At 45.7% G+C, this 18613-nt stretch overlaps 1 protein-coding gene across 9 annotated transcripts in view; it reads right to left on the reverse strand.

Annotated features, from left to right (window-relative positions):
- Window positions 1-18613, reverse strand: part of RPH3A (rabphilin 3A) — a 293375-nt gene that overhangs the window by 45775 nt on the left and 228987 nt on the right. For all 9 annotated transcript variants that reach the window (XM_061384969.1, XM_061384968.1, XM_061384970.1 and 6 more), the window contains one exon: window positions 2862-3008. In XM_061384969.1, the coding sequence (XP_061240953.1) occupies window positions 2862-3008 (147 nt within the window). The remainder of the gene's footprint in view (window positions 1-2861; window positions 3009-18613) is intronic.

The raw sequence follows: 18613 nt of genomic DNA on the forward strand, positions 1-18613 counted from the left end.
AAATGCGTTGGTAAATGATCATCACCATTAACTGAGCATGTGCCCTGTGTCAGGCACCATGATAATATTTTGCATGTGAATTAAACATTCCCAGAGAAGTGTGTGCTAAGTTATCCCTGTTCTTGCTGTCCTTCAGTCACTAAGTCGTGTCTGACTCTTTGCGACTGCCTGGAATGCAGCACACCAAACTTCCCTGTCCTTCACTATGTCCTGGAGTTTGCTCCAACTCATGTTCATTGGGTCGATGATGCCATCCAACCATCTCATCTTCTGTCACCCACTTCTCCTCCTGCCTCAATCTTTCCCGGCATCAGGGTCTGCAGAGGCTCAAATCAAAGGCACCTACTTCCTGTGTGTTCATAACATCATTTTCCATCCAGGAATAAAATGATCTGCAGAGCTTCCCCATTTTGCAGATGAGGAAATTGAGGAAGGAAGAGCTCAAGTGGCTTGCGTAAGGTCACACAGGGGATTAGAAATAGGGCTGGAATTTGAACCCAAGTCTCTCTGACTCTGGGGCCTCAGGGGTTAACTGCTGTGCTCTTCCACCACGTCACCAGATCAGGCAATGTAGCAGGACATGGGGGCAAAGCAGGGAGCCCATCTACCCTGTTCTTGAATGTTCAAGCTAGAATCCACTTAATTCACAGAGATCCCCTTAATTTACACCCAAAGGCAGCCCAGTTAACAGGGATAGATTCTGATATAAATCTAAATCAGCAAGTCGCAGTGTCTTCCCTGGAAATGTGGACCCTGGACTACAAAATTCCAAGCTCTCCAGCCTCATGGCCACAGAAGATGCAGAAAGAAACTGACTTGGGTGGGTGGGAGGAGCACTGTCTGCCATGTTCACTCACTCACTCAACAAATACTCTACTGCACACCTACTATGTACTAGGTCTGGGGATTCCATGGTGAACAAAACAGGTAACAATGTCTACACTCAGGAATCGTATCATCTGAAAGGGAGAGACACACAACAGTCAAACTCAGTGTAAAATACAAAGCGTGTTAGCTGGTGGGAAAGTGCTATGTAGGAAAAAGGTTGGAAGTTCTTGCCTCCAAGCAAGAATTTAACATCCATATCCTTCTGCAAGGATATCCTTTCTGCAAGGCTGAGGCCCCTTGTTGGTTGAAGTGAACACACACTCAAGCTCACACCCACACACTCACAAGACCTCCAGCCTGGACAACTCCTCACTCCTGATATATCTTTTTAAAAGCAAAATAAAAACTCAGCCATGTAAGCAAGCCCCTCAAGACCTCTCCCCATTAGCAACCTACCCAGGAAGCTGATGGAGGGCGGAACACAAGCTGACTCCGCCTGTGCCAGGTTATCTGCCACTTGCCAACATCACCTCTGATCGCCCCAGCCCACCCTGAACAAAATGGTCTGCAGAGGCTCAAATCAAAGGCGCCCACTTCCTGTGTATTCAGAACATCATTTTCCTCCCAGGAATCTTGTTAACCCCCTGCTGAGTGGATGGGCGGGGAGATGAAAGGACACCCCAGTGCCCAACCAGTTGCAAGCAGTCAGCAAAGGCTGCTCCCCACTCTGCCCCAGGGAAGAAAGGTCTGGGAAGGAGGTGACATCTCGGTGACCCCTCCCATTTCCCATCTGAGGTTCAGTCTTGGAGGACCGATTGGTGGCCTCCCTGAGTCCTAGCAGTGGAAACTTCTACCCATGAACTGCACCCCCCAACCCCCAACACACACATACTCACTCTTCTCTTCTCCAGGCACGACTCCCCTCTCACTTCCCCATCCATCCCTCCCAAGCCCACCCGCTAGCCCTCCCTCTCTCTCTAACACTGCCCTGGCTCACTGACGCTGTCACTCCCTGACACACACACGCCACACATCCTTCTTCCATCCCTTATGTGTTTTTGTTACCTCTGCCCTCCAAACTCCACTTTCCTCCCCCCCTACCATTCGTTAAATGCAAAGTATGCCCAGGCCACTTGATGCGAAGAACCCACTCATTGGAAAAGAACCTGATACTGGGAAAGACTGAAGGTGGGAAGAGAAGGGGATGACAGAGGATGAGATGGTTGGAATGGCATCACCAACGTGACGGACGTGAGTCTGAGTAAACTTCGGGGGTTGGTGATGGACAGGGAGGCCTGGCGTGCTGCAGTCCATGGTGTCGCAAAGAGTCGGACACGACTGAGCGACTGAACTGAACTGAATGCCCAGCCCTGGGCCAGGAATGACACAAGCATCACCTCACTCCTTACGACTGTCCTATGGGACAGTGATTTTTATTCTCCCCATTCTAGAGAGAGCAAAGCAAGGCTCAGCGGGTGAAGCAACATGCATGGGAGCTGCAGCTGGGAAGCAGGGAGTGGGGATGCAACCCTGAGTTCTTGGCATCCAGACCCACCAGCTTAATCTCTGAAGCCTCACTCTCACGCTGGCTCCCCTTTAGGAAGGATTTCTCCCGTTCTCTCATATAGTTCATTTCAGGCGTGCGCTCTCTTTCCCGTACTGTGTCTTTGATGTAGACTTGCTCCCCCTTACCTCACCCTCAGCTGTATATTCTAGAACCTGCATGGCGTATGTCACTAGAACACATTTCTGTGCAGCCGAAATGGTGAGACAACTGGGCTCACACACACACACACCTCCCCAGCCCAGATGCCCCCCTCCCCAGCCAGCCCCCAGCCCGCTCTCTCCTCTGTTCTTTTCTCCTCTCCTGGCTGTCTCATCTCCTGCACCAAGGATTCCGGCTCTGCCTGAGTGGGTGTCTCAGCGCGTCACAGATGACAAATCCCAAAGGCAGCCCTGCCCCGTGCCCTCCCCAAGCACCCCGCCCTGGGCAGCACGGCCCTCCCAGAATGGAGGGAAGCGCAGGGCCTCACCCGATTCGCTCCTGTTCCATCTCTTCCATCTTCTCAGCGCGAGCGATCACCCTGTTGATGATTTCCTTCTCCTCATCTGTCAGCTCTTCCTGTTTCCTCTGTCTGTCCGGCTGACCGCTGGGGTGGACAGACCATCCTGTCTGGAGCCTGAAAGGTAATATGGGAAGGCGTGAGGCTGGAGAGAAAGTAGGCTGTTGTGGTTAGGCTCTAGCCTCTGGAGTCTGGTAAACCTCAGTTCAAATCCCTTCAGGCAAAAGAATCCCAACCTCTCAGAGCCTCAGTTTGCTTATCTCTACAGTGGGACCCGTGGAGGCTTTGCAGGTGGCACAATGGTAAAGAATCCACCTGTCAATGCAGGAGACGCAGGAGATAGGGGTTCAATTCCTGGGTCAGGAATGTTCCTTTGGAGGAGGACATAGCAACCCACTCCAGTATTCTTGCCAGGAAAATCCCATGGACAGAGGAGACCAGTGGGCTGCAGTCCACAGGGTCGCAAAGAGTAGGACGTGACTGAGCAACTGAGCATACACACACACACACACAGTGGGGAACATATACATCCTTCATAGGGTTCTGCTGAGTTTATTTTTCTTAAGTGCTTAGCATGTGGCAGACACTCTTGACTTGACATTTGCAGGAAGTTCATGGAAACCTGGGCTTCCCCTGTGGCTCAGACAATAAAGAATCTGCCTGTAACGTGGGAGACCTGGCTTCTATCCCTGGGTTGGGAAGATCCCCTGGAGAAAGGAATGGCTACCCACTCCAGTATTTTGGCCTGAAGAATTCCATGGACAGAGAAGCCTGGCAGGCTACAGTCCATGGGGTTGCAAAGAGTCAGACACAACTGAGCAACTTTCACTTTTCATGGAAACCTGGAGGATAATGGTGTTCTCAGGAAAAGAGTCCAAACAGTAGACTTCTGCAACTGGAGTGGAAAAGATTCTGGGAGAGTGGTCTGAAGCCCTGGATCCCAGGTGGAATCCAACCCCTACCTGGCACAAATATGTTTAGTGTGGGCCACAGAATTTTTTTTTTTTTCAAATTTAAACTAGTTGCCAACTAGTTTTATAAAAATCTCTCCATTTCACACAAACATCTAGATTTCCTGCCTCCAAAGCTCCTGTAGCATTTCAAGTTCCATCCTGTGCTCTTCTTGGCTTTTTTGTTTCAATAAAAAAGCAAATACCGACATGGACTTCCCAGGTGGCGCTAGTGGTAAAGAACCTGCCTCCCCACGAAGGAAATGTAAGAGATGAGGGTTTGTTTCCTGGGTTAGGAAGATCCCCTGGAGGAGGGCATGGCAACCCACTCAGTTATTCTTGCCTGGAGAATCCCATGGACAGAGGAGCCTGGCAGGCTACAGTCCATGGGGTGGCAAAGAGTTGGACACGACTGAAGCCACTTAGTAGCAGCAAATACTGACATAGTGCCTTCTGGAGGCCCACATTACTTCATTTAATCCTCACAACATTTCTACAAGGCAGGGATGGTTACTGTCTATTTTCTGGTGAGGAGACTCGGCTGTGGAGAAATTAGACAACTTGTCCGAGGTCGCACAGCTGGGAAGTGGCAGAGGTGGAATTCAGACCTGGGCAGCCTGCACACTTAACCTCCCCAATATGAGGTGAAATGAATGCCTATCCGTGTAGCCCCAGGGATGGTGCAGAGGATCAGAGCTGGGTAGAGAGCTAATGCTACAGTCTATGGCAAATTATCATTCTCTCCACTAATAATATCCTCCACCCCCCAGGCGCTGAGGGGCATTACCCAAGTGGAATGCAGGGCTCAACACCACTAGAAATTCTTGTCCCTGTTGGGGGGGAAAAATTAGTAATTACGAATCCCCTGAAGCCAGCACCCCATTAGCTGCCAGCCTCTATTACTTCCACTGCTCTAATCACGTCAGTAGGCATGAAATTGCCTTTTGACACTTAAAGTTGAAAATTAAAAGCCCTGTCTCCCCCTTCCTCCCTCCCCACCTCCTCTCACATCCTCCCACCTAAGATGGTTTGTTCAGAAGAGCAGAGAAGGAAGAGTTTGAAAGCAACTGGAAGCAGACGTCTTGCGAGAAAGAGGACGGAGCGGCTGGGGGAAACCCGGATGGAAACATACCTTGCTTTGGATCAGGGGCCTCTGGGGACGAGCAAATGCTAAACATACTCAATGGAAGAAAGATCAATATGGCAGCCAGTCTACCATATGGTTCCCCGGGATATCTGCCTCCTGGTATTCACTCTCCCTGTGTTGTCTTCTTTCACACTGAATCCCAGCTGGTGTGGGTGTGACCGTGGGTGACTTCCTAGGCTAGGTCATGAAAGACATTTCAACTTCTGCCTTGGTCTCTTGGGTCATTCGGTCTAGGGGAAGTCAAATGCCATGTCATGAGGACACTCAAACATCCCTGTGGAGAGGAACTGAGCCCCCGCCCCCACTTCCCCACCACCCAACAGCCAGCACCAACTTGCCAGTGACCCTCTAGCCCTTGTCAAATCTTCAGATGGCCTCAGCCTCAGCTGCCATATGACTGCAGCTCTGCCAGGACCACCTAGCCAAGCCACTCTCAAATATCTACCAACAAAATCTGCAAGAGGTAATAAGCAGTAACTTCTGTTTAAGCCACTGCGCTTGATGTGATTTGTTGTATAGCATTGTTGTTTAGCTGCTAAGTCGTGTTTCTTTGTGACCCCATGAACTTCAGTATGCCAGGCTTCCCTGTCCTTCTCTGTCTCCTTGAGTTTGCTCAAATCCATGTCCATTGAGTTGGTGATCCATCCAACCATCACGTCCTCTGTCGTCCCCTTCTCCTCTTGCCCTCAATCTTTCCCAGCATCAGGGTCTCTTCCAATGAGTCAACTCTTCACATCAGGTGGCCAAAATACTGGAGCTTCAGCTTCAGCACCATTAGATAATTGGAAAAATCAACCTAGCAGAGGATATAGACAGGGTGGAACAAAGCCCTACCTACAATGCCTATGTTCATTTTCGATTGTTGCATAACCAGTTATTACAAACTTAGGGGCTTTACACAACACACGTTTATTATGTCACAGTTTTCATGTTGGGAGTCCAGGCACAGCTTTGGGTCCTCTGCGCAGCATCTTACAAGGCTGCAATCAGATGTCAGATGGGTCAGATTCCAGATGGCTCCAGATGGCTCAGATTTCATCTGGAGGCTTTCTAGGGGAAGAATAAACTTCCAGGTAAATCTAGTTCATTTCCCAGCAACCATGTGACCTAGGACTCCAACTTCTTGTTGGCTGTTGGCAAGAGGTCACCTCCATGTCCTGGAGGCAGGCTGCAATTCCTAACCAAGCGGACTTCAATTTCATCCCATGGGCCACTTCCTTCATCAAGTATGCAAGGTGACTCTGCAGCTCCAGTCAAGTGAGACAGAGTCTTACATAACATGACGTAATCACAGAGCTGAGGTCCCATCCTGTTTGCAGTATTCCATAGGTTAGAAACACAACCCTGGTCCTGCCCACACTCAAGGTGAGGAGGTTACACAAAGACATGAACCCCAGGAGAGGAGGGCCATGGGGGATCACCCGAAAGCCTGTCTTACACAGCCTCCCTAGAGGGGTCCTTCCAGCCTTGCTTCAATGCTCCCTGTGATGAAGACCTCACTCTCTCATAAGGAGCCTATGCCATTCTATTGGAAAGATCTTCCTCAAGGTATGCTAATATCCCTCAGCCTGATGTTTCTTCCCATCAATTGCAAAGCATACATTGGACTCCTGCATGAGGAAGACCACCCATCCTTCCCAAAGAGCCTTAGTTACAACCTCATCCAGCCACCTCCCCAGGTCCCTCTGGTTTTCCATGGAAATGGATGTCTCAACTACCCCTCTTCTTCCTCCTTCACCCCCACTTCTCTTTCTTCATTCTCTTCTGATCCCCCTCCGCATATTAAAAGTGAAGCAAAATTGTTAGTTGCTCAGTCGTGTCTGACTCTTTGTGACCCCATGGACTGTAGCTCACAAGTCTCCTCTGTCCACGGAATTCTCCAAGCAAGAATACTGGAATAGGCTGCCATTCCCTTCTCCGGGACATCTTCCTGACCCAGGGATCAAACCTGGGTCTTCTGCATTGCAGGCAGATTCTTTACTGTCCAAACCACCAGGGAAGTCTCCATGTATCTCCTGCCTTTAAAAAGCAGCTCAGGGACCAAGACAGAGCATACATGAGATGCTGGGCCATACACCCAGTAGAGACCCTTTCATGGACACATTCCTACAGCTCACAGTCTGGTCATGGGTATGGTCAGACCTGAAGTCAATGCCTCTAACCCCAACACATGACTCGCTGGGATTAGCACGCACAGGAAACACACGACTCCAGAAACACAAGCAGGAATAGGGGTCCCCAAGAGGCCCACCTAAGATAATTGCCTCCTTCTGCAGATGAGCAAAAGGCCTGCTGGAGCTCCCAGCATCCCTCCAGACCTTACCCACTCCCCGTCCTCTGCTCCAAAATACACAGTTGACAAACAACTCATCTAGTGTTTGAAAATGTCACCAATTGGTCCCAGTGGGGATTCGCAAGCCTCCTGTGGATTTTCATGTTTTAATTTCAAAAGCAAACAGAGGGAAACAAACTGGTTTTTCAAACCAAAGCCTTTGCTCTGAAGGGAGAGAATGGCCGTATCTGGGCCTCCTGTGGGCTGGCGAGCATTGTGAACATGGGGACCTTGAGAATACTCTAGTGACAAGAAGGTGGAACCCTCACTAAGGATTCGGGCTCCATGTCCTTAAGACCAAAGTCCAGTGTTGGGATCTCATTAAAGACCAAAAGTGAAAGTGAAAGTTGCTCAGTTGTGTCTGACTCTTTGCAACCCCATGGACTGCAGCTTGCCAGGCTCCTCTGTCCATGGAATTCTCCAGGCCAGAATACTGGAGTGGGTAGCCATTCCCTTTTCCAGGGGATTGTCCTGACCCAGGGATCGAACCCAGGTCTCCCACACTGCAGGCAGATTCTTTACCATCTGAGCCACAAGGGAAGCCAAAAGTGGAGACCAAAGTGTTGCCTCCTTGGACAAGTTCCTCAGAGCATTGTATTCAATCCAGTAAATGCCTAGAGGGCCTACTGCACACCAGCTTGAGTCCTCTTTGACCTAGTGGGGTTTAAGATCCAAATCCTGGGTCTGTTGCTTATTAGCAGTGTGCATTGGGGCCCCAGTCTGAATGTCTGTTTCAGATCTGTTAAGTGAGAAGGATTTCATGTCTGTTTACCGCCAGGACTCTCAGAGGCTACTCCTTTTTAAAAAAAAAAAATCATTTATTTCTTTGGCTGTGCCAGGTCTTAGCTGCATCCAGGACCCTTGATCCTCTATCTTCACTGCAGCATGTGGGATCTTTAGTTGCCAACTCTGTTATGGCATGTGAGATCTAGTTCCCTGACCAGGGATCAGACCTGGGCCCCCTGCATTGGGAGTGAGAAGTCTTACCTACTTAGTCCCTCAGAGGCTACCCCTGACCCTCAGTGGCTGCATGTGGAAACACCCCTGGCTTAGTGGCTCAGGCAGGTCAGGGCGAAGAGGGCTGACCCATCTCCACTCTTATTCACATACTTAGGACAAGGCTTCCTGGAGAATTATGAAGGGCACCTGCCTCTTATTCCCCCAAATAGTCTAAGCTGTTGTAGTTCCCTGAAGGGATCTCAAAGGGTTGCAGGTGAGTGGGCTGTGCAGGGACAGAGTAGACAGGGAACCAAGCCCTCCATCCTCACTTCAGCCCAGATGGCAATGCTGGGTTCCCACTAGCAAAGTAAGGATACCAGTTAAAAATAGAGTGAGCAAAAACAATTTTTAAGAATTTAATATTTAATAAAACCATGAGATCTAGTTTATTGCATTGGGGACCTCAATACTTCACCCTTCTAAGGATCCATGCCCTTTGCCATGTGGATTTCAAATTGCTTTCACCCAAAGGGCAGAGTCTATTTCTCAACCCTTGAATCCATATGGAATTGTGGCTTACTTTGGCCAATGAAACACAGGGGAGAGATGGGCCATCCTGGGGCTAAGCCTGAAAAACCCTTGTACGTTTCTATTTACTTTCATCACTGAAACAAAAAGCTCAGGACAGGATGAGAGGCATGCAGAGCTGAGTCATTCCAGCCACAGCATCTTAGATCAGCCTACAGTTTGATGCACAAGAGAGCCCAGCCAAGATCAGCAGAGCCACCAGCCAGGCCCAGATTCCAGAAAATAAGTCATCATTGTTCTATGCCACTGAGTTTTTTTTTATAATTGTTTATTTTTAATTGGAGGATAATTAATTTACAACATTGTGTTGGTTTCTGCCCTATATCAACATCAATCAGCCATAGGTCTATGTATGTCTCCTCGCTCTTGAATCTTCTTCCCACCTTCTACTCCATCCCACCCCTCTAGGTTGTCACAGAGCATCAGATTTGTTACACAGCAAAAGATAACTGATACACTATTCACTGTGGCGACAACAACAAAGTGAATCTTGCTAAACTCGCTACATTTACTTTATAGTTTGGTATTATTTTAACTTACAGTTGTACCATGATACATTTAATGCTTTTAGCCACTAAAGAACTTTATCCAGCTCCACTCTTTATCTATCTTATATATTTAGCTTCTGAATAAAATTGTATTCACAGAAAGAATTTTGCTGCTAATAAAAGTCTAAAGATCACTGCAGTTGACCTGCTCATTTTCCAGACGCCCAACCCTCAAAGGAGGGAAGGGAATTGCCAAGAGAGCTGTGTGGGGAGGATATGGTCAGAGGCTCAAGAAACCAGCATTCTGGGTGCGCTTCATCTGTGACCTGAATGTAGCTGCTCAGGTGCATCTAGAGACTGTTGGAAGGAACCCTCCCCAACAAACCAGCACCAGTGGCCTCTAATACAAAAGGAAACTAGTCCTGACTCCAGGTGGAAGCCCCTCACAGGTGTTCCCCACCCGCCGAAACACTGCAAAGCGCAGACTCCCAGCTTCTTCCTGCCTCCTACCTTGATTCTTCGTTTCATACACACAATAGTCACGTAATAAATACCCACCAGATGTCTCTATTAATATATTATAACTCCCCAAAGGAGTGGGATGATGGAAATGCTGTCAGGGCATGAAGGCTCTGAAGCATTAAACAGCGGTGGTGTGCAGAAAATTAATCCTTTTTCTTTTCTTTCTTCTTATCCCCTCCCTTCCCCCAGGATGCCGACAGAAGCAGGTGTCAGCAGGAAGTCTCTTTACAGCTCAGAGAATGAGATTTTAATGAATCCTGAAGGGGAGGGTGTGGAAGGAGGGACATCCACAACACAGAACATTTTATCCAAGTCCTGCTGGTATAAAGGCCCTTTTGGATGAGATTTACCCCTACCAGACTCAAGGGGGTGCCACAAGGATGCTGTGGTTCCCTAACTCCCTTCAGAAAGCTAAGGGGATCTCGGGATCCTGGTAATCTTTTAAACCAGCCTGAGTTCCATTCAGCTTTCCTAAAATCCCATGCTCTCTCTCCTATTTAGACTTTGTGTATGCTGTTCCCTTACCTGGAACTCCTCTGTCTCTTCTCTATCTTGTACCTCCTTTACACAATCTCAGCTTACACAATACTTCTTCCAGGAAACTTCCCCATCATTGTACTCCCACAGGACACTGATCTGCTATTATAGCTCCTTGCACAATAAAGTGTATTTGTTGGTGACTATTTGTTTGTAAACCCTTTTGGGGTGTGGACCTACCAGAAGCAGAAGATATTAAGAGGAGGAGGCAAGGATACACAGAAGAACTATACAAAAAAGACCTTAATAACCCAGATAACCATGATGGTGTGATCACTCACCTAGAGCCAGACATACTGGAATGTGAAGTCAAGTGGGGCTTAGGAAGCATCATTATGAACAAAGCTAGTGGAGGTGATGGAATTCCAGCTGAGCTATTTCAAATCCTAAAAGATGATGCTGTGAAAGTGCTGCACTCAATATGCCAGCAAATTTGGAAAATTCAGCAGTGGCCACAGGACTGGAAAAGGCCAGTTTTCATTCTAATCCCAAAGAAAGGCAATGCCAAAGTTTGTTCAAACTACCGCACAATTGCACTCATCTCACATGCTAGCAAAGGAATGCTCAAAATTCTCCAAGTTAGGCTTCAACAGTACGTAAATTGGGAACTTCCAGATGTTCAAGCTGGATTTAGAAAAGGCAGAGGAACCAGAGATCAAATTGCCAACCTCTGCTAGATCACAGAAAAAGCAAAAGAATTCCAGAAAAACATCTACTTCTGTTTCACTGACTGCACTAAAGCCTTTGACTGTGTGGATCACAACAAACTGTGGAAAATTCTGAAAGAGATGGGAATACCAGGCCACCTGACCTGCTCCTGAGAAATCTGTATGTAGATCAAGAAGCAGTTAGAAATGGACATGGAACAATGGACTGGTTCAAAATAGGGAAAGGAGTATGTCAAGGCTGTATATTGTCACCCTGCTTATTTTAACTTAATGCAGAGTACATCATGCGAAATGTAGGGCTGGATGAAGCACAGGCTGGAATCAAAATTGCAGGGAGAAATATCAATAACCTCAGATATGCAGATGACACCACTCTTACGGCAGAAAGCGAAGAGGAACTAAAGAGCCTCTTCATGAAGGCAAAAGAGGAGAGTGAAAAAGCTGACTTAAAACTCAACATTCAAAAGCTAAGATTATGGCCTCTGGTCCCATCATTTTGTGGCAAATAGATGGGGAAACAATGGAAACACTGACAGACCTTATTTTCTTGGGCTCCAAAATCACTGCAAATGGTGACTGTAGCCAAGAAACTAAAAGTCACTTGCTCCCTGGAAGAAAACCTATGACAAACCTAAACAGCATATTAAAAATCAGAGACATTACTTTGCCAACAAAGGTCCATATAGTCAAAGCTATGGTTTTTCCAGTAGTCATGTATGGATGTGAGAGTTGGACCATAAAGGAAGCTGAGTGCCGAAGAACTGATGCTTTTGAGTTGTGGTGTTGGAGAAGACTCTTGAGAGTCCCTTGGACTGCAAGGAGATCAAACCAGTCAATCCTAAAGGAAATCAGTCCTGAATATTCATTGGAAGGACTGATGCTGAAGCTGAAGCTCCAATACTTTGGCCACATGATGTGAAGAACAGACTCATTTGAAAAGACCCTGATGCTGGGAAAGATTGAAGGCAGGAGGAGATGGGGACGACAGGATGAGATGGTTGAATGGACATGAGTTTCACAAGCTCTGAGAGTTGGTGATGGACAGGGAAGCCTGGGGTGCTGCAGTCCATGGGGGTCACAGAGAGTTGGACTCTACTGAGCAACTGAAATGAACTGAACTGAAACCCTTCTAGACATCCACTCAGACTTTGACTAACCTTGTATTCCTGATGCTTAGCACAGAGTATGATACATACTAAGCACTGCTGCTGCTGCTAAGTCACTTCAGTCGTATCCAACTCTGTATGACCCCATAGACAGCAGCCCACCAGGCTCCCCTGTCCCTGGGATTCTCCAGGCAAGAACACTGGAGTGGGTTGCCATTTCCTTCTCCAATGCATGAAAGTGAAAAGTGAAAGTGAAGTCTCTCAGTCGTGTCCAACCCTCAGTGACCCCTTGGACTGCAGCCTTCCAGGCTCCACCGTCCATGGGACTTTCCAGGCAAGAGTACTGGAGTAGGGTGCCATTGCCTTCTCCGATACTAAGCACTGGGTATCTGTTAATGAAAGGAAAAAGGGAAGGGAGGGAGAGGGAGAAGGAGAGGATGGAGAGCATGAAGGAGGGAGGGAAGGAGCATGAATATATATCCTACCTTTCAACTTTCAGCATTCAGGAAGCCTAACGTGCTTAGGACCCTCTAAAGTCATGAACGTCTCTCTTGCAATCTTCGTATTTATAATCAGATATCTCAGCATCTCTACTAGCATGTCTGAATTATATCAGTTCAGTTCAGTTCAGTACTCAGTCATGTCCGACTCTTTGCAACCCCATGAGCTGCAGCACTCCAGGCCTCCCTGTCCATCACCAACTCCCGGAGTCCACCAAAACCCATGTCCATTGAGTCAGTGATGCCATCCAACCATCTCATCCTCTGTTGTCCCCTTCTCCTCCAGTCCTCGATCTTTCCGAGCATCAGGGTCTTTTCAAATGAGTCAGCTCTTCTCATCAGGTGGCCAAAGTATTGGAGTTTCAGCTTCAACATCAGTCCTTCCAATGAACACCCAGGACTGGTCTCCTTTAAGATGGACTGGTTGGATGTCCTTGCAGTCCAAGGGACTCTCAAGGGTCTTCTCCAACACCACAGTTCAAAAGCATCAATTCTTCAGTGCTCGGCTTTCTTTACAGTCCAACTCTCACATCCATACATGACCACTGGAAAAACCATAGCCTTGACTAGACGGACCTTTGTTGACAAAGTAATGTCTCTGCTTTTTAATATGCTGTCTAGGTTGGTCATGATTTTCCTTCCAGGGAGTAAGCGTCTTTTAATTTCATGGCTGCAATCACCATCTGCAGTGATTTTGGAGCCCCAAAAATAAAGTCAGCCATTGTTTCCACTGTTTCCCCATCTATCTGCCATGAAGTGATGGGACCAGAGGCCATGATCTTAGTTTTCTGAATCTTGAGCTTTAAACCAACTTTTTCATTCTCCACTTTCACTATCATCAAGAGACTTTTTAGTTCTTCTTCACTTTCTGCCATAAGGGTGGTGTCATCTGCATATCTGAGGTTATTGATATTTCTCCCAGCAATCTTGATTCCAGCTTGAGCTTCCTCCAACCCAGCGTTTCTCATGATGTACCCTGCACATAAGTTAAATAAGCAGGGTAACAATATACAGCCTTGACACACTCCTTTTCCTGTTGCTTCCTGACCTGCATACAGGTTTCTCAAGAGCCAGGTCAGGCGGTCTGGTATTCCCATCTCTTTCAGATATACTCACAATATTCATAAAAAGATACTGTCTGACCATAAGTTTACCAACCAACAACAGAAAATGTAGAACACAAACACTATATATATATACACACACACACACACACACACACACACACACACACACACACAAGGGTAAGGTTAGATTGTAATCCACCCCTTCCTCTGACTTTGTTTGGTGCTTTACAGAAGTTATGACCAACCTAGACAGCATATTAAAAAGCAGAGACATTACTTTGTCAACAAAGGTCCGTCTACTAGTCAAGGCTATGGTTTTTCCAGTGGTCATGTATGGATGTGAGAGTTGGACTGTAAAGAAAGCCGAGCACTGAAGAATTGATGCTTTTGAACTGTGGTGTTGGAGAAGACTCTTGAGAGTCCCTTGGACTGCAAGGACATCCAACCAATCCATCTTAAAGGAGACCAGTCCTGGGTGTTCATTGGATGGACTGATGTTGAAGCTGAAACTCCAATACTTTGGCCACCTGATGAGAAGAGCTGACTCATTTGAAAAGACCCTGATGCTGGAAAAGATTGAGGGCAGGAGGAGAAGGTGATAACAGAGGATGAGATGGTTGGATGGCATCACTGTCTCAATGGACATGGGTTTTGGTGGACTCTGGGAGTTGGTGATGAACAGGGAGGCCTGGCGTGCTGCGGTTCATGGGATTGCAAAGAGTCAGACATGACTGAGTGACTGAACTGAACTGAACTGAACCTTTCCCATGCATCTCATTTGATCGCACCACCTCCCAGTGAAGGTGGAAGGGCAGGATTAACATAGCTAGGAGCTTTGTGCATGCTCAGTCACTAAGTCATGTCCGACTCTTTGCAACCCCATGGTCTGTAGCCCTCCAGACTCTGTCCATGGGATTTTTCAGGCAAGAATACTGGAGTGGTAGCCGTTTCTTCCTCCAGAGAGTCTTCCCAGCCCAGGGATTGAACCTGTGTCTCCTGCTGCATTGGCAGGTAGATTCTTTACCACTGAGCCACCTGGCTTAACATACCCATATTATAAAGGAGATGGCCAGGGTTCAAGGAAGTGACACTGAGTCCCAGAGCAGAACTTAGACCTGGGTGTTCTGAGGCCAGGCTCAGTGCTCTGCTTGTGGATCTGTGATAACTCCCCTACCATGGGGAGAGTAAAATGACCTTCCTTTAGTCTCCCGATGTGTACACACAACCAAAACCCCATCTGCTTTGCAGCCTAACTGTTCATTTATTGGACCCAGCATCCAATCCGTCATGCATATTTAGGAAATGAATCTAATTTAAAACAAAAGTTATGAGCAAAGATGAGACCTCGGAGTCAAAGGCATTTCATTGGGAAATCAGGCTGACCTCCCATGAGATGACAGAGACCATGTGTTTAGCATATAACTTCCCACAAGCTCTGTTCTGTTCTTCGTCATCTTTGATTAATGACAGCACTCATTTGAGTTAATATTTTCTTTACCTAAGAACAGTGTTCCCAGGAAAAATGCAAAAGAAACAGAAGGTGGTTAATAAACTTGCTGAATCCCACAAGCTGCTAACAAAAATTAAATTGAGGGCTCCCCTAAGGAATGTTTTCCATCCTTTTATCAAGAATTTTTTTCTTGAAATTTCATATTTTTTTCTCAAGAGGGGTGTGCTTTTTTTTTTAACAACTTGGATTTTTTTTTTAGATATATAAAACATGTTAGTTCCTTTTTGAACCAACTCTCCTTAGGGGCAAGCCACTTTCATCAGAAAAGAGGTAAAATTCAGTCTGTAGAAAAATAAAAGTATCATAAAATACTCACTGCTCTTTATCACTGAAGGTAGGCAAAGAAAGGAGAGAAAGAAAAAAAATGAATAAAGTTAGGGAGAAAAAACACCTTGTAACAGTATCAGCACCAGATGCAACAACCACACAGTTCAGCTTAAATGACAATGACCTACTTCCATTGTTATCATTATTATCTTATTTTAGCACATCTAAAACATGGTTGCTGTAGGGTTGTATATTCACAGCTTTGATGAACATGACCCATCAGTTCAGTTTATTAATTAACCCATCTGATCATTTATGCATTTGAATAATATTTTTTTGGCACTAAAGAGGAATCATTTAATGATAACAAGGCCACCACCATTCTTGTTTTCTGTTGTTTCAAACACCGAGGGTTAAGGAGCACACTGTTATTGTTTAGTAACTAAGTCGTGTCTGACTCTTTGTGACCCCATGGACTGTAGCCCGCCAGGCTTCCCTGTTCATGGGATTTCCCAGCAAGAATACTGGACTGGGTTGCCATTTCCTTCTCCAGGGGATCTTCCCAACTCAGGGATCGAACCTGCATCTCCTGCATTGGCAGGTGGATTCTTTACCACTGATCTACCAGGGAAGTTCTAAGGAGCATGTTAAGAAAGGGCAAAGAGCCCTGAACAGTGGTTGGATCATCCAAAAGCAGAACTCACAGTGCCCCATTTTGGGGAAGCAAGTCCTTCCATTCTAAAAAGAAGACCAGCCTCTCCATTTACTAGTCATGCTACCACAGACATGTCACATCTTCCCTTTGTGCCTCGGTTTCCACCTCTGGTCTCTGCCACTCTCAGGCTTGCAGACTTGAAAGCCACAGCGAATAATCAACTATCAGAGACAGCATTTCTCCCCATGTATCCCCAACATAGAGAACTGAATCCCTGCTCTACCCATGCAAGAAAGAAATACATTCTCTCCTTTCAAACACAATCACAATTGTCTTCCAAACACCATCGTTGGATTCAAGGAGACTGAGAGAGGAAGGCATTTGAAAATCACAAAGGCAGTAAGTGTATCTGGCTAGCCAGCAGTTAATTAAGACTAGATTTCTTAATTTACTGGAGAAAGACATTAGAGAATCATCTGCATTAGCACATCATCACTGCTGCAGACTAGATAGCATGTGTGATGACTATAATTCACTCATTAACATTTATTGGAAAATAATTTTAATATCTGAAGAAAATGCAGTAGCAATCAAGCCAGCCAGATGCATTAGGAATGCCAAGATGTTTCACAGAAGCCCGGGAGCACTTTAAGGAAATAGCATCCAGACTGCTTGAATAATTCTAATTTAATTGTAAGGCAAATTGTTTGGCTTCATATTGACTAAAGTAAACTGTGATGGATGGGGTTTTAATTAACTGACATTTCTTAAATAAAATAAATACTTTACCCCATCCACCTTCAGGCAACTGTTTATAGAGAGACAGTTTTTGGCTGATAAGATATTCTTTGCCAAATGAGTTTAGTATCAAGAGAACGTTCATGGGAAGGGCTTGGAAACCAGAAGTTTCCTTTCAAAACGGAAACCAACAGAGTTCAATAATGTCTTCAAAACTGTTAAACTCGTAGAAGTAGAGGAGGTTTTAGGTGGAAACAGTAAACAGGGACTTTTGCTTCAGAGAATACAAGTGGACTACATATTCTGAAAGACCCTCATCAATATATAATTAGGACCTTGGTAATTAAGGGCAAATCTTATTAACACAGTTCTAGGATTGCTAGCGGAGAAGGCAATGGCACCCCACTCCAGTACTCTTGCCTGGAAAATCCCATGGACGGAGGAGCCCTGGTTGGCTACAGTCCATGGGGTCGCTAAGAGTCAGACATGACTGAGCGACTTCACTTTCACTTTTCACTTTCATGCACTGGAGAAGGAAATGGCAACCCACTCCAGTGTTCTTGCCTGGAGAATCCCAGGGACGACGGAGCCTGGTTGGCTGCTGTCTATGGGGTCGCACAGAGTCGGACACGACTGACACAACTTATCAGCAGTAGCAGCAGCAGGATTGCTAGAAAGTAAAGGAATTCCCCAAAACCCCTCTACCTTTGAAACAAACAGACAAAATAGACTTCATCAAAATAAAAAATGTTTCCTCTTCAAAAGACTATGTTATGAAAAAGAAAATGCGAGTCATAGACTGAGAAAAATATGTGCAAAATGTGTCTCCAACAAATGACTTTTATCTACAGCACATTAAAAAAAATGTTAAAACTTAATAACAAGAAGATAAATGACCTGATTTTTAAGTGGACAAAGTGTTTAAACAGACACTTTAACAAAGAGGTTATATGAATGTCAAACTTACATAGAAAGATGTTCAATATCATTATTCATTAAGGGGAGTGCAAGTTAAAATCACAAAACAAATACCACTATGCACACATAGAATGGTTAAAATGGAAAAGACAAATCGTATCAAGTGTTGGTGAGAAAGGAGACAGACAGAACTCTCATACACTTCTGGTGGAAATTTAAAGTGGTACAAACAATTTGGAAAACAGTTTGCAAGTTTTTTTAGAAGTTAAACATTTACCTACAAAGCCACTGAGACATTTTCCTCCTAGGTATTTCCTTAAGAGAAATACAAGTATATATCTATACAAATTTTACTTGTACTAGCCAAAAAAACTAGAAACAACCCAAATGTCCATCAACAGATGAATGGATAAACAAACTGTGGTACATCCACACAATGAAATATTACTTTTTTAGCAATAAAAGGAATAAAATATTGATATGAAAAACAATATGAATGGATCATGATTTAATTATGCCAAGTGAAAGAAGACATCTTCCCTCAAAGAGATGATTCCATTTACATAATTACTTAGGGATGGGTGGTGACAGGCAGGAGCAAAGGGGAATGAGTATGCATGTAAGTGTAAAAATGATCAAATTGTACTTTAGATGTGTACTGTTGGAGGTACATTAATTATACCTTTAAAAGGCAATTTTTAAAAAAAGAAAAAGAAAACCCAGCAAACTGAATCCAGAACTGGGAGCTCTGAGCAGGAAACCAATGTAAACACCAACATTGTGTCCCAGA

Source organism: Bos javanicus, chromosome 17, assembly GCF_032452875.1.
Source record: "Bos javanicus breed banteng chromosome 17, ARS-OSU_banteng_1.0, whole genome shotgun sequence".
NCBI lineage: Eukaryota > Metazoa > Chordata > Mammalia > Artiodactyla > Bovidae > Bos > Bos javanicus.